The following is a 16,626-nucleotide window of genomic DNA, read 5'->3' on the forward strand; positions in this document are numbered from 1 at the left end:
GCCCTCACCCACCGATCCAACAGGTCCCAGACTTGCTCAATGGGATTGAGATCCGGGCTCTTCACTGGCCATGGCAGAACTTTGACATTCCTGTCTTGCAGGAAATCTCGCACAGAATGAGCAGTATGGCTGGTGGCATTGTCATGCTGGAAGGTCAGGAAGGTCATGTCAGGATGAGCCTGCAGGAAGGGTACCACATGAGGGAGGAGGATGTCTTCCTTGTAACGCACAACGTTGCGATTGCCTGCAATGACAACAAGCTCAGTCCGATGATGCTGTGACACACCACCCCAGACCATGACAGACCCTCCAACTCCAAATCGATCTCGCTCCAGAGTACAGGCCTCGGTGTAACGCTCATTCCTTCAACGATAATCACGAATCTGACCGTCACCCCTGGTGAAGAGCACTTTTTGCCAGTCCTGTCTGGTCCAGCGATGGTGGGTTTGTGCCCATAGGCGACGTTGTTGCCGATTATGTCTGGTGAGGACCTGTCTTACAACAGGCCTACAAGCCCTCAGTCCAGCCCGTCTCAGCCTATTGCGAAGAGTCTGTGCACTGATAGAGGGATTGTGTGTTCCTGGTGTAACTCGGGCAGTTGGTGTTGTCATCCTGTACCTGTCCCGCAGGTGTGATGTCCAGATGTATCGATCCTGTGTACGTGTTGTTACACGTGGTCTGCCACTGCGAGGACGATCAGCTGTCCGTCCTGTCTCCCTGTATCGCTGTCTTAGGCGTCTCACAGTGTGGACATTGCAATTTATTGCCCTGGCCACATCTGCAGTTCTCTTGCATCATTGCAGCATGCCTAAGGCACGTTCATGCAGATGAGCAGGGACTCTGGGCATCTTTCTTTTGGTGTTCTGAGTCAGTAGAAAGGCCTCTTTAGTGTCCTAAATTTTCGTAACTGTGACCTTACTTGCCTACCATCTGTAAGCTGTTAATGTCTTAACGAATGTTCCACAGGTGCATGTTTATGAATTATTTATGGTTCATTGAACAAGCATGGGAAACAGTGTTTAAACCCTTTACAATGAAGAAGTTATATTACACTAAGCTGGAAGTTGATTTGTGTGCTGGTTGCAGTTTCACATAACACATTTTCTGCAAGAGATTAAGCAGGGTTCAAGTTTGGGGTCCTATGAACTTTTCCATTGCTCCACCCCAAATGGCACTATTCCGTATTTCAGGGGCACAACTTTGGTTTTAGAAGTAGTGGAGGGGCATCATTTGCTTTATTGTTTTTATCTAGTTTTTGTTTTTTATCTAGTCTTACACTCCAAACAGGCTACCTGACCGCTCGGAGGCGTCATCAAGGTCCCAAAGCACACCATTGCCTAGATTTGTATCACATCCCAATGATGAAACTGGGGGGGGGAATAATGTATTTTCAGAATGTGTGTGTGTGTGTGGGGGGGGGGGGGGGGGGCTGCGAGTCTCCAACTCTGGTCCTGGAAAGTTATTGGGTGTGCAAGCTTTTGATCCAACCCAGCACTAACACATCTACAACGAGGAAAGAGAACAAGAGACAGCATTGTCAAAATTATCAATGCATGACACTATTTCAGAGCAAAAACATTGTTAAGGGGGGATAGGGGAGACAAAAAATAAATATGCTAATCATCAATGAGCGAGTCTAAAGCTGGAGGCAAGAGCAAGACAAATGGCTTCTCGGAGTCAGACTCTTAATAACCTTCTCATTACAAAATGTCCAGGGGCCTTCAACCAGAGCCCCCCCAAAAAGACGAAGCAGAGCTGTGTGAAACAAGGATGTCAGTTTCAAACAAATCAACATTGACTCCAAAAAAAACATTCCTTACCCCAGGATACTTCAACTGTTGACTATCCGGGAGAATAAAGAAAAGGGAGCACTATGTGTGACGTGGTAAGGTTGGACCCAGGTGCAGAGAAGAGACCAGGCAAGGAATCAGTGGTTTAAGGATAAAAAAATACTTTACTGAGAACAGGTTAGCCGCAGGATCACAGTACACTTGAAAAGCAACAAACGCTAAGTCTCAAACTCACTCTGGAAACAAACACACGAAGGACCACAGACAATACACCTCTTTTAACAGGGACACAATCATGAAATAACAAGACATACCCGAGTCCGATAAAAGTCTCTAGGGCGGTCTATGCCGCCCTCTGGTGCCAGGAGGAACCATGACACTCTGTTGCTGGGTAAATTGAATAGATTTATTGATGAGAGAAACAACCAATAGTCTTACGTTTCGGTATGAATCGCCTTTGTCAGAGCCTTAAGTAGGAACAATGTGGTAGGCGCCTACATACCCTCGCAGGGTAGGGTCCCACTCGTCATGTCATGTCAATCAAGCATGTCAATAATGTCAATACTGTCAGTAGCATTAGCAACTACACAGGTTATTTTAACAAGAGTATGATCATCATTGATCATGCTGATCCGGAACAAAAGCCTGCACACCCAGTAGCTCATCCAAGATTTGATGGCTGGAGATCTTGGACTAGGAGGTTCCTGACTCCGGCACTCTTATAATAACCACAGAGATACATATGTATATTATGTTGCACTTAATTCTGTGCTGATTAACTTCTCATTACAAATGTCCAGGGGGCCTTTTTTTCCTATCTTTCCGACATACGATTGGCTCCTATGGTTTGAGCCGCCTACTACTGGCCTTTACAATTCACTTAAGCATGTATCAAAATCACAATCACCCGCACAACCCCCTCAACCCTGTTTCGAGTGACCAAGAGGCTATTCCATCACTGCCTTGAAGATCAATATTGACCTCTGGGTCAGTTGCTCTAGGTGGGTTGCCTCCCTTTCCTCTATTTCCCTCTCTCCTCGGATACAGATAAACAGAAATGTTAGAGCAACGTTCCATCAACATTTTAAAGACCAATGTGAACCTCTTCAGTAGTGCTGGTGTGTTGCCTACTTGCCTTTCCTCTATTTCCCTTTCTCCGTTAATACAAATGAACTAAGATATTAGAGTGTTTAGTAATCGCTTCAAACCAGAGACCATGAAGAGACATTATATATTGGAAACGAGGGTTTCACTTTCTCTACATGCCAAATGGCAGCCTATTCCCTGTATAGTGCACCATGGCCCATAGGGTTCCGTTCAAAGGTAGTACACTATGTAGGGAATAGGGTGCTATTTGGGATGCCGCCCGTCCCTCTGGTGCTGAGTGAGCAAACTGTCATCTCGGCCTGTGCTGTGTGGATGTGTGAGTCTCGAAACGGGGCGGTTTGTTTTGCTCCTTTCTCTCCTCGCTCTCCCCTCTCCCCGCTTTCCACCTGTCACTCTGTTTTTCTATCCTCTGTCTCTGTGTGAAATCGGCTGTTTTTCTCGTTTTTTCACTCTTCCGTCTCTCTCCCTCCATCCCTCTCTGCCTTCATTTTTCTCCTAGCTTGTATTTTCTCGAACCCAATTTCTTTCTCTCTTTCACTGCGTTGGTTGAGGACTCTCTTTCTCTATCTCAATCAATCAAATTCCAATTTGTTTTATGAAGTCCTTTTTACATCAAAAGTTGTCACAAAGTGCTTGTACAGATACTCAGCCGACAAACCCAAAGAGCAAGCAATGCAGATGTAGAAGCACAGTGGCTAGGAAAAACTCACCACAAAAAGCAGGAACCTAGAGGAGGAAACCTAGAGAGGAACCAGGCTCCGGGGGGTGGCCAGTCCTCTTCCATCTTTCTCTATCTTTCTTTCAATAAAGCACCCTCTCTCCCTCTTTTCCAACAAATCCAATTAGTTTATTTCTTTCACTGGGTTGGTTGAGAACTCTCTCCTACGACCTCTTTCTCTCTCTCATCCCTCTCTCCCTCCCGCCTGTCTTGTTGATGTGAACAAACCCCAACCCTAGCAGCACATCTGTTGGCTTGTCATTGAGTACGTGTTATTGACGTTGGGCTGAAGGTGGGTGGCGTTGGAGAGTGAGATATCTCTCCCCCGCTAGAACATCATGACTTCGCTGCTTGAATTTATGCTGATGACTTCTCCAATAAAAAACAATGGCCTTCTAGGAAGCCGTCTGTCCCCCTCTTGGCTTGAGCTTTTGAGTCTCTGACTCTCTCATCACCGATTTCTCTCGCCCTCTCCCCAAAAAAGGAAATAAAAGTTTTAAGCTCTGAATTTTTTTCTCTTTTCTTTCTCTCACTGTCTCTCTTTGTTCTATTTTCCTCCCTCGTTCCGGTGGGGTTTAATGTCATGCTGGGGCGGAAGACTAAATGGAAGATAATTTGCTTTGATGTTTCAGAAACAATAAAAGACCTGTGTCAGAAATATAGGGGACAAGCTGCATTTTCAGTCGTCATGCTGTGTCAACTGTCTAATTAAGATTCCATATTTTCCTCATCCTCCTGCTCTCCCTTCATATCTCTCTCTCCCTCTCCCTCTCAATCTCGCTTTTGCTTGCTCTCTTTCTCCTCTGTGCTCTCCCTTGCCCTCTAACTCTCTCGCTATGCCTCCTTCTCTTTCACACTCTCACCCCCTCCTTCCCTTTCTCTCTATATCTCCCTCGCTCTTTTCTCCCCCTCTCTCTCCCAGTGTGCTGCAGCCTGATATGGGGAAAAAGTCCAAGTACAAAACCACAGTGAAGAAGAAAACGCTCAATCCCGAGTTTAATGAGGTACTTCCACCCGCTCCGAGCACTACAAATCACTCTCCCTAATACATAAACCAATACCTGGCAAACTTCCAGTGAAGCAATATCTATCATTCTTCCCATAAACACATAAAGATGTAGGTTCTTAATTTGAGCCGTTTGCTACTGCAGGTAAATAATCCTTAGCAACAATAAACGTGAATTATTTGGTGGATTATAATTCATGAACATTTTTGTATGGGTTGATACATTGTTCGTTTGGGCAAATAAATTGTGACATTTCAAAAGTGGAAATCACAAACTTTAGAAGCATTTTTAAAACTCAAATACACTACAAGTTTGCAGGAAAATCCTCAGCAAACAAAAGTGTGATCAAATTAAGATCCTACATCTGTACCTGGCAACCCATTTCTCTGACTCACATTTAGCAACCAGATGAGCAAGATATATAATATATCATATTAATGTTGTTTGTTGAAGTTGAATTCTATGCCCTTGGAAGTGATGGAGAGCTATAGCTTACCCATTCTCATGCATTTGTGTTAGAATATTGTCCCATGCATTTAAATCCATAATTTGATTCCAGTACCATCATTTGAATACATTTTCCATCTCCTTCAATACTGCATAACTACCTACCATACCATCAACGTGAATTTATGTCAATGCATGTTTCACATTCAATGTTAAACATAATCTGAATAAAATTCTGCTAAGTGTGAGTACATGAATACCTTTCTCTCTCTCTCTACCTCTGTACATTACAGGAGTTTGTGTATGAAGTTCCGCACGACCAGCTGGCTAAGAAAACCCTGGAGATCTCCGTATGGGACTACGATCTGGGGATGAGCAACGACTTCATAGGTAAGAGAAAGGGGGAGTAAGGGAAAGGAGGAGAGTTAGCGAGAGAGAAATATAATATATATATATATAAATAAATAATGTAATAGAATTTGTGGGTGCGAGGAGGAAAGCAACGCGGGCCGCAGTGTGATGAGCAATGACATCATAGGTAAAAGAGAGGGAGGGAGCGATGACGTCATAGGTAAAAGAGAGGGAGGGAGCGAAGACGTCATAGGTAAAAGAGAGGGAGGGAGCGATGACGTCATAGGTAAATGAGAGGGAGGGAGCGAAGACGTCATAGGTAAAAGAGAGGGAGGGAGCGATGACATCATAGGTAAAAGAGAGGGAGGGAGCGATGACGTCATAGGTAAAAGAGAGGGAGGGAGCGAAGACGTCATAGGTAAAAGAGAGGGAGGGAGCGATGACGTCATAGGTAAAAGAGAGGGAGGGAGCGAAGAGGTCATAGGTAAAAGAGAGGGAGGGAGCGAAGGCGTCATAGATAAAAGAGAGGGAGGGAGCGATGACTTCATAGGTAAAAGAGAGGGAGGTAGCGATGACATCATAGGTAAAAGAGAGGGAGGGAGCGATGACGTCATAGGTAAACTAGAGGGAGCGATGACGTCATAGGTAAAAGAGAGGGAGGGAGCGAAGACATCATAAGTAAAAGAGAGGGAGGGAGCGAAGACATCATAGGTAAAAGAGAGGGAGGGAGCGATGACGTCATAGGTAAAAGAGAGGGAGGGAGCGATGACATCATAGGTAAAAGAGAGGGAGGGGGTGATGACGTCATAGGTAAAAGAGAGGGAGGGAGCGAAGACATCATAGGTAAAAGAGAGGGAGGGAGCGAAGACATCATAGGTAAAAGAGAGGGAGGGAGCGATGACGTCATAGGTAAAAGAGAGGGAGGGAGCGAAGACGTCATAGGTAAAAGAGAGGGAGGGAGCGAAGACGTCATAGGTAAAAGAGAGGGAGGGAGCGATGACGTCATAGGTAAAAGAGAGGGAGGGAGCGAAGACGTCATAGGTAAAAGAGAGGGAGGGAGCGATGACATCATAGGTAAAAGAGAGGGAGGTAGCGATGACATCATAGGTAAAAGAGAGGGAGGGAGCGATGACGTCATAGGTAAACTAGAGGGAGCGATGACGTCATAGGTAAAAGAGAGGGAGGGAGCGAAGACATCATAGGTAAAAGAGAGGGAGGGAGCGAAGACATCATAGGTAAAAGAGAGGGAGGGAGCGATGACGTCATAGGTAAAAGAGAGGGAGGGAGCGATGACATCATAGGTAAAAGAGAGGGAGGGTGTGATGACGTCATAGGTAAAAGAGAGGGAGGGAGCGAAGACATCATAGGTAAAAGAGAGGGAGGGAGCGAAGACATCATAGGTAAAAGAGAGGGAGGGAGCGAAGACGTCATAGGTAAAAGAGAGGGAGGGAGCGAAGGCGTCATAGATAAAAGAGAGGGAGGGAGCGATGACTTCATAGGTAAAAGAGAGGGAGGTAGCGATGACATCATAGGTAAAAGAGAGGGAGGGAGCGATGACGTCATAGGTAAACTAGAGGGAGCGATGACGTCATAGGTAAAAGAGAGGGAGGGAGCGAAGACATCATAAGTAAAAGAGAGGGAGGGAGCGAAGACATCATAGGTAAAAGAGAGGGAGGGAGCGATGACGTCATAGGTAAAAGAGAGGGAGGGAGCGATGACATCATAGGTAAAAGAGAGGGAGGGAGCGATGACGTCATAGGTAAAAGAGAGGGAGGGAGCGAAGACATCATAGGTAAAAGAGAGGAAGGGAGCGAAGACATCATAGGTAAAAGAGAGGGAGGGAGCGATGACGTCATAGGTAAAAGAGAGGGAGGGAGCGATGACATCATAGGTAAAAGAGAGGGAGGGTGTAATGACATCATAGGTAAAAGAGAAGGAGGGTGCGATGACGTCATAGGTAAAAGAGAGGGAGTGAGTGATGACATCATAGGTAAAAGAGAGGGAGGGAGCGATGACGTCATAGGTAAAAGAGAGGGAGGGAGCGAAGACGTCATAGGTAGAAGAGAGGGAGGGAGCGATGACATCATAGGTAAAAGAGAGGGAGGTAGCGATGACATCATAGGTAAAAGAGAGGGAGGGAGCGATGACGTCATAGGTAAACTAGAGGGACCGATGACGTCATAGGTAAAAGAGAGGGAGGGAGCGAAGACATCATAGGTAAAAGAGAGGGAGGGAGCGAAGACATCATAGGTAAAAGAGAGGGAGGGAGCGATGACGTCATAGGTAAAAGAGAGGGAGGGAGCGATGACATCATAGGTAAAAGAGAGGGAGGGTGTGATGACGTCATAGGTAAAAGAGAGGGAGGGAGCGAAGACATCATAGGTAAAAGAGAGGGAGGGAGCGAAGACATCATAGGTAAAAGAGAGGGAGGGAGCGAAGACATCATAGGTAAAAGAGAGGGAGGGAGCGAAGACGTCATAGGTAAAAGAGAGGGAGGGAGCGATGACTTCATAGGTAAAAGAGAGGGAGGTAGCGATGACATCATAGGTAAAAGAGAGGGAGGGAGCGATGACGTCATAGGTAAATGAGAGGGAGCGATGACGTCATAGGTAAAAGAGAGGGAGGGAGCGAAGACATCATAGGTAAAAGAGAGGGAGGGAGCGAAGACATCATAGGTAAAAGAGAGGGAGGGAGCGAAGACATCATAGGTAAAAGAGAGGGAGGGAGCGAAGACATCATAGGTAAAAGAGAGGGAGGGAGCGATGACGTCATAGGTAAAAGAGAGGGAGGGAGCGATGACATCATAGGTAAAAGAGAGGGAGGGTGTGATGACATCATAGGTAAAAGAGAAGGAGGGTGCGATGACGTCATAGGTAAAAGAGAGGGAGTGAGTGAAAGGAGGAGAATAAATAGTGAAAGGATGGAAGAACTGAAAAGGGGGATGAAATGAAAATGAGCAGAAAAGAAGGAAAGGACTGCGGGGGCCGTATGTGAAGAAGCAAGAGCATTGGGAAATGAAAACGAGAGCGACAGAAAGTTGTCCTCAATCCCTCAACGGGGTGACACGTGAGATTCACACTGCTTTGTGAGGCACTAAACAGCTCTGACACGGCCCGACGTGTACCGTATATCACAGGGAGAACCGGTGGGGAGGCAGCTGGGGCAGAATGGATTGTCTCCCAGGGAGCTGGAAGGCCTTGAGATCAATGTGTTTTACTCCAATCTGGAGGTTCCCTGTAACAGGCTGAGTCTCTCTCTCTTTCCGACTGCCTCCCTAGTGCCCTCGCTCTCTCTCCCTTGCTCTCTCGCTCTCTTTCTCCAACTTACCCTTTTATTTATCTCAAGCCCACTCTCTCTTTCACACAGACACCCACTCACTCTCCTTCAATCTCTCTCTCTCTATCTCTCTCTCTCTCTCTCTCGCTCTCTCTTTCTCTCTCTCCATCTCTCTTTGTCTTTCTCTCTCTATCTCTCTCTCTCTCTCTCTCTCTCTCTCTCTCTCTCTCTCTCTCTCTCTCTCCATCTCTCTTTCTCTCAAGCTGGGGACATAACGTTTGTGAGTTATTACCCGCGCCAGAAGAGAAGGGGAAAAAGGCCATCGCTCTAACACACTGCTCTGGCTAACCTCTCCCATGACTGTTATCGTTATGGTGTAATGGCCAACATACACGATGGCCTAGATCTGTTAGCACTGTGGAAAATGACTGTGATACTGGGAGAGACAGAGTGAGACGGGAGGAAGATGGGGAAGAGAAAGGGGGGAGTGACCGAGAGGAAAAAAGACAGATAGAGCAGAGGGAGAAGCAAATGTGCTGTCAAATACTCCAGGAAGAATGATGGAGGTAGAAGATGAGAAGCCAGGGACAGAAAAATGTCAAAGAAATAGAGTAATTATGGAAGGCAGAGAGAGAGGAGGAGAGACGGAGAGAGAGTAGCAGTGTCCACCCTGATTTGTAAGAGCAATTGATGGGTGGATTGGACCTCTCATTTTGCACAAAGACAGAGGTGTGGAGGAAGGAGGAGAAGAGGAGGAAAAGAGAAAGGGAGTGGAACGGCCCCCTACAGGTCCTCCCTCATCCATCACGCTGGGTCACACAATCGCCCGCCATTTGTTACCCACACCCCTCCGGGCTCATGAAGTATGGTATAGAAGGTCATTATGGGGACCTAGACAAACTGGGCAAACAGGTCAGGTGTGTGTACCACTGTGTGTGTGTGTCTGTGTTCGTTGGTGGCAAGAATGAGAAGGGGTCATTAGGAAGGTACGTGAGACGACTATCCAAACACACTTGCTCTCTGAAACTTGGGCGCGAGGTGTGTTTGCGCACATACAATTACACACATCCTGCTGGGCACACGCTGGTTGAATCAACGTCGTTTTCACATTATTTCAATGAAATTACGTTGAACCAACGTGGAATAGATGTTGAATTAACGTCTGTGCCCAGTGGGATCTGTGTGTGTTTGTGTGTACTGTACTTGTGAGGACTGTGTGTTGATGTGTGTATGTCTGGTTCCGAGGGAGTGTGAGTTATGTAAGAGAACAGTATTAACCTGCCCCATACCTCTCACTGTATCTGAGTTTAATACCAAGGCTTAGTGGGGCCACACATGAGCTATTCAGCGTGTTTGAGTCGTTGTGAAAGCCGGCGTCTGTTAAATACTGTGTTATAAAATTCACGCTCCATCAACTATGCAATCACAGCCAGGAAAACCTGTCTGATGACCCCCCCCCCCCCCCCCCCCCCCCCAGTGATGGTTGTCTTTCTCTCTCTCCTTTCTCTTGCTGTTCTCTCTCTCTGTGTGTCTCCCGTGTCTCTCTGTGTGATTCTCTTTGGGTCTGTCTGAATGTCTGTCTGTCTGAATGTCTGTCTGTCTGAATGTCTGTCTGTCGCTAGGTTGTTCATGTAAAATATATGTTTTTCTTGATGACTCACCTACCTGACTTAAGGTTAAAGATTTCCTTTCTCTTCTCTCCTTCTTCCTCTCCCTTTGTTTCTCTTTTTTTTTGTATCTCTCTCTCTCTGTCTGTCTCTCTCTCCCTTCCACCTTCTCCCTCCCTCTCTCACAGGCGGAGTTGAACTGGGCATAAATGCCAAGGGAGTGAGGCTGAAACATTGGTTTGAGTGTCTCAAACACATCGGCAAGAAAGTTGAGTACTGGCACACCCTCACGCAGCAAGGAGCCCCTCCGGAGGCCCCCCCACAGTGACTGAAATACACACACACTTTATCGCAATTATTAAATGATAATCAATGAATGGTGAAGAAATAAATCAATAATAATGTAATAAAGTAATAAGTGATAAAACATGCAATAATGACACGGATAATGATGATATAATAATAATATTAATTATAATACAAAATCACAATAGTAGGTAATTATCCCAATGTAGCTTTTTTCTAAGTAAGTACATTTGTGAAAATGTCCCTCGTTGAAATGTTTAATGTGAAGGTGCGAACAAATTTGACCTTAGCCCTCAATATTGTGAAGTCACTTGCATTTCAGTCATTCAGATGTACACATTAATAGTGTAGAATCTCTTACCTGCACTGTAACTACAATACTGGAACAGTCTGTAAGCACCTTTGGGCCCTTTGCCAAACAAGGTCTTGTTACGAACGTTGTAGTCACCAGGTCGATTCTACTCGGATGCAGTTGAAAAGGTGCGTCCGGTTGAGATGACTGGCGTCTAGCAACGCTAATGCTAACTGCTATAACAGTTCTAGGAAGTATGGGAAACTGCATACTTGGTGTGTCTCTGAAAGTGGCTGCGGCGAATAAAGTGGGTGGATCAACAGCGATGGGTGTAACATCAGCTCTCTCTTATTGGTTAGACGGTTTTGACTGAGCGGTGTTGTTTTTAGTTTCTTACCATGCAACTACCATACCGCTAGTGTTTGGACTTCAGTTTTGAAGCCAGAAGATGAGCGCAAATTGTATTTCACTGCTACAAATAATTGTATATTTTCAGTGAATAAAACTGACAACTTTGAATTTTTTATTAAAAGTACTAATGATGTGACTGTCACCCTGGCTACACTAGGTAGCTACTTCCCACGCCGTTGCGGGACAAAAGTGCTTAGCAAGCGGAAGCGACAGACCCGGTGTTGTTGCCGTTCATGCCGTCCCTATTGAGTAGGTTGTATCAAGGTGACATCTAGATAGTTATCAATATTAGTTATTTATTGTGTAGGTTGCTATCCCACTTGAAATAAAATAATGGGAGGGCAAAAAATTGCCACTTTAGCTACTGCTAGCAACACGGCTGCCCAGTGGGAAGCACCTCAGGTTGGCAGACACTTTGATACAACGACAACGGCACATTAGTCATTTGCACTGGCTTATACACTCCTCGTGCAGCCCAGTCAGCCACGCAAAACGGTCTTTAGCACCAACAAATCTGCCCAATTTAATGATTCGCTTTCCATATACCCACTTGTGTTGATCAACCCACTTCTTTCGCCACGTCCACTTTCAGACACACTCCACATATGCAGTTACCCACGACTCAGTTCGAACATTAACTAAGCTAACAAAACAAACTTTGCTAATAATGCTAACAGTACTAACAATGGTACCAGTGCTAACAGTACTAACAATGGTACCACGCCCAACAGCGCTAACAGTACTAACAGCCCTAATAGTGCTAACAGTACTAACAATGGTACCAGTACCAACAGCGCTAACAGTACTAACAGCCCGAATAGTGCTAACAGTACTAACAATGGTACCAGTACCAACAGCACTAACAGTACTAACAGCCCTAATAGTGCTAACAGCGCTAATTTAGCGTAATAGGTGTGAAAACAGTATTCACCAAAGTGCGTTAACAGCGTTAGCATGTGTTTACCCTCCTCTGCATCCCTGATTTACTATACTAAGTACCCAAATGATGAGGACAAGTTGGGTAAGTCACCTGCTATAGATTTTTATTATGGTGGATGTCGCTCTGATGCAAACTGGCACACCATGACGTTAAAGCACAAAAGGATCCATCTGACGGTCTGTCTCTGTGTACTTGTCCGATGTCTGTAGGTGATGACAGTGGGTGTCTGTATCTCCCCTTATCCTCCTGTGTGTATGTGTCTTTGTGTGTGAGCGAGTGTTTGTGTGTGCATACATTTTGCATACAAATATGTGTGTGCACGTGTGTTTTTGTGTGTTTGTCTGTAAGCGTGCCTCCAAATGTCTCCATCCATGAACCCCAAAGCATGGAGCTGTGAAGAAAGACTGAAAAAAAGAGACAAGACTCACTCCTACAGTACGACACTCACTCCTATGTTCCCTGGATGTCTCCCTGGTCTAGCAAACTGATGTCCTGTCACATGTGCAACAGTATGGCTGGCAGTCCAGTGAGTCACTTTTCCTTGGTGACAGTCACACAAGATAACCATCCGTCTGGATTATTTTCTAAACCCTGCTCTGTGCCCTTTGACCTTTGACTTTGAGTGACTTGAAAGCTACACAGAGAGATTTCCGCGGCACAGTCTCAAACAAACTATAGCCCCTACTCTAAAGAGGGGTTATCAGGGGTTATCAAATACCAACTACTGGTTGTGCAGGCTTTTGCTCCAGCTCCAGCCTAATGCAGTCTGGACGACAATAAGTGTCATCGGGCGTGTTCGTGCTGGAACAAAGGCATTCACATCCCAGTAGCTCTCGAGGACGTAGAGTTTCCTCCTTCTTTTCGGGGTGCCCTTACACTAAGATTTTATTTATAAATGGCAGAATTTTTTCAATTTCATTTCATTTCATAACATTCAAATGTTCCATCATGGAGATGAAAAAAACTATTAGTGTGAGAAATATGGAAAAAAACTGAGATTTTATCAATTTACTCATCTATTCATGTCTAAGTCGAGCATATGAAGCAGTGTTTAGGTCTAGGAGTTAGGGTCTGTTTAGGGAACTTTGAGAGAGAGACTACCCAGGCTGTTTTCATGACAGAGAACTGCCCATAGAGCTTAAAAGACTACCATGAGATGCCAGACTTGCAGGGATGGACAGCAGAGATTTCCCTGGAGGAAAGAGAGATTGGCTGTGATGAATTATACTCAGCATGGCAACAATCCCTCCCTGAAGCTCTACCACTGGACTGTGTGGACAATCATGGACTGTTCTGCATGCAGGATCAAAGGATACTGACAAGACGTGTGTGTGTGTGCATGCTTGCAAGCGTGTGTGCATTGTGTACATTTCTGTGTGTGTGTGTGTTCATGCATTGAATCTAAACACACTCATGGACACCTCACTCCCCCACCATCCCTCGCAACAACAAAAAACACTGGCATAAAGTAGACAGTGACTTCTCACCATGGATTCCTTTACCAGAGACAGACCTCGAGGGGTTAACCACATTAAGGACAGAGGCCCAACCCTGTGGCCCCTGGCTACAGTTTGGACACCTTATAGTTCCAACGTTGGCCCACTAAAGCACACTATTACCCTTTTCACACTACTGAGACAAACACAGCCAAGTCAAGCCAAGCTGTGTCACACTGGCCTGGTTACTCATCTACTGTATTTGCTGGAATGAAAAAAGGACAATGTGAAAATAAAATATCCTGGCCAGCACAGTATGGTTTGGGTTGGCCCAGTAGTGTGAATTAGACATCTCAGTCAGTCAACAGTCTCCTGGACTTTTTCTTACTTTCTAACCGTTGTCTGGGATCTCTGTGTTCGTTATTCTGTACTTGGACAAAGGTTTGAATGAAGGCGTCACCATGGATAACAAAAAAACAACGATGATTCAGCATGGCTAGGGGTCAAATATAGAGGGACTGTGACATGGATCATGGATCGTCAAAGCTAGGGACTGAACTCTGAAACGATGAGTGAGAAGTTGAGCTCGTCTAAGTCTTTCACGGTCACCAAGATCGTACATTGATTGACCTCGACAAAGATGGCGGTGGAGTGGAGAGGGCGGAATCTGTTCTTCTCTATGCACACCAATGACGACACAGGAAGCCTCTCCACGCACAGCAACAACAGTGAAATGAATAATCAAATGATAAACATCTCCGATGTCACTATGTGATATGTTGTCAAAGATGCATTCAAGGTTTTTTATGTATGTAATACTGCATATGTATACAACGGGTGGGTCTACTCCTGAAAGATGATTGGTTAAACCGCATTCCAGCCGGTGTCTATTCCACAAGTTACTTAGTATGTATGTACTTCCCTCTCTGGGATATTCCTCATCATGGGAAGCCAGGCTTGAAGTTCTGATGTAACAACGGGAGATGTTTCTTCTCTTGTTCAGGTGATCTGGTGGTTTATTTTCACTCAGATTCTCTCTATCTCTGCCTTTTATTTTGATATGTTGTCGGTCTAGCGAACTTGACTTTGTTCATCATGTGACAACAAAAAAAAAACGTATGCATCTTAACATTTTAATAAAGAAATGCATGTGTAACGATTGTCATATATATGCATATGTAACTAACATTGTAACTAACATTGATCAATGCCAATTTCTTTCTGGTTGATATCATTGACATGGTATCATCAATCAAATCTGTTACAGCTATCATCGCTGCTGTGTACTCGTTGGTTTGTAATTTACTGTTTGTAAGAAAAAAATAAGGGATTATTCAGGGTAACTTGCTCAATTTTATGCTTTTCTCAGTTCTGCCGTTGCTTTAAAACCTTTATTGTCATAGATATTGACATTGTCTTCCTTTAATGACATTAATGGAATGTGGAGACAGGGTGGAGGGGAAGGACTATTGTTACAGCATCCCTGTGTACTCACTGACATCCTGTACTGTCAATCTCTATGTGGAACATACGGTGTGATTGCCATTCTGTGGTGACTTTGTGGAACTACTTCTCAAAATAAACTGAACCCATTTGAGTGGCTTACTGTGTATGTATGTTGTTGGACAGAAGAGTGATTTAAATGGCACATTTGTCCAAAAAAGATTTCCATACCACGTGGAGAGATGTTACCTTTTATTCTTTGATAAGTCATGCATTTTGTGACAACCTACAGCGAGCCCTGGCACGCATTTTGTTTAATTTTGTTTGATTGTCATTCTACGAAGTTACAATGAACATGTCATTATAATGAGTCCGTATCGATTTCCATTATATGATGAAACGTACTGATGATTAACTGTACAGTATCGTCAAAAAGCACAATCTCTCAATTAAGTCATACTGTATGCCTTATGATTAACAAGACTTGGTGTGATCATAACAACATACAGGAACTCAAGTCCTTTTGTTCTCCTGACCTAGAATTCCTTACAATCAAATGCCGACTGCATTACCTACCAATAGAATTCTCTTCGATTATAATCACAGTCGTGTATATCCCCCCAAGCAGACACATCGACGGCCCTGAAAGAGCTTCATTGGACTCTATGTAAACTGGAAACCACATATCCTGAGGCTGCATTTATTGTAGCTGGGGATTTTAACAAGGCTAATCTGAAAACAAGGCTCCCTAAATTTTATCAGCATATCAAATGTGCGACCCAGGCTGACAAAACCCTGGATCATAGTTATTCTAACTTCAGCGATGCATATAACGCCCTCCCCCGCCCTCCTTTCGGAAAATCTGACCACGACTCCATTTTGTTGCTCCCAGCCTATAGACAGACACTTAAACAGGAACCGCCCGTGCTCAGGTCTGTTCAACGCTGGTCCGACCAATCCGATTCCACGCTTCAAGATTGCTTCGATCTTGTACACTGGAATATGTTCCACATAGCGTCGGACAGCAACATTGATGAATACGCTGATTCGGTGAGCGTGTTTATTAGCAAGTGCATCGGTGATGTTGTACCCACAGCGACTATCAAAATCTTCCCCAACCAGAAACAGTTGATTGATGGCAGCATTCGCGCAAAACTGAAAGTGCGAACCACTGCTTTTAATCAGGGCAAGGAGATCGGAAACACGACCGAAGACAAACAGTGTAGCGCAAGGCAATCAAACAAGCTAAGCGTCATTATAGAGACAAAGTAGAGTCGCAATTCAACAGCTCAGACACGAGAGGTATAGGTCAGGGTCTACAGTCAATCACGGACTACACAAAGAAAACCAGCCCCGTCATGGACCACGATGTCTTGCTCCCAGACAAACTAAACAACTTTTTTGCTCGCTTTGAGGACAATACAGTGCCACTGACACAGCCCGCTACCAAAACCTGCGGGCTCTCCTTCACCGCAGCCAACGTGAGTAAAACATT

General features: G+C 45.0%; 1 protein-coding gene across 2 annotated transcripts in view; it reads left to right on the top strand.

Annotated features, from left to right (window-relative positions):
* LOC110533157 (double C2-like domain-containing protein beta) overlaps window positions 1-15,290 on the top strand; it is a 53,060-nt gene extending 37,770 nt beyond the window's left edge. For both annotated transcript variants that reach the window (XM_036933461.2, XM_090187227.1), the window contains 3 exons: window positions 4,538-4,619; window positions 5,363-5,459; window positions 10,492-15,290. In XM_036933461.2, the coding sequence (XP_036789356.1) occupies window positions 4,538-4,619; window positions 5,363-5,459; window positions 10,492-10,631 (319 nt within the window). In that variant the 3' untranslated portion in view covers window positions 10,632-15,290. The remainder of the gene's footprint in view (window positions 1-4,537; window positions 4,620-5,362; window positions 5,460-10,491) is intronic.
* Window positions 15,291-16,626: the final 1,336 nt, after the last annotated feature.

Source organism: Oncorhynchus mykiss, chromosome 10 (assembly GCF_057628025.1).
Source record: "Oncorhynchus mykiss isolate SJ-2025 chromosome 10, ASM5762802v1, whole genome shotgun sequence".
In the NCBI taxonomy this organism is placed as follows: Eukaryota; Metazoa; Chordata; class Actinopteri; order Salmoniformes; family Salmonidae; genus Oncorhynchus; species Oncorhynchus mykiss.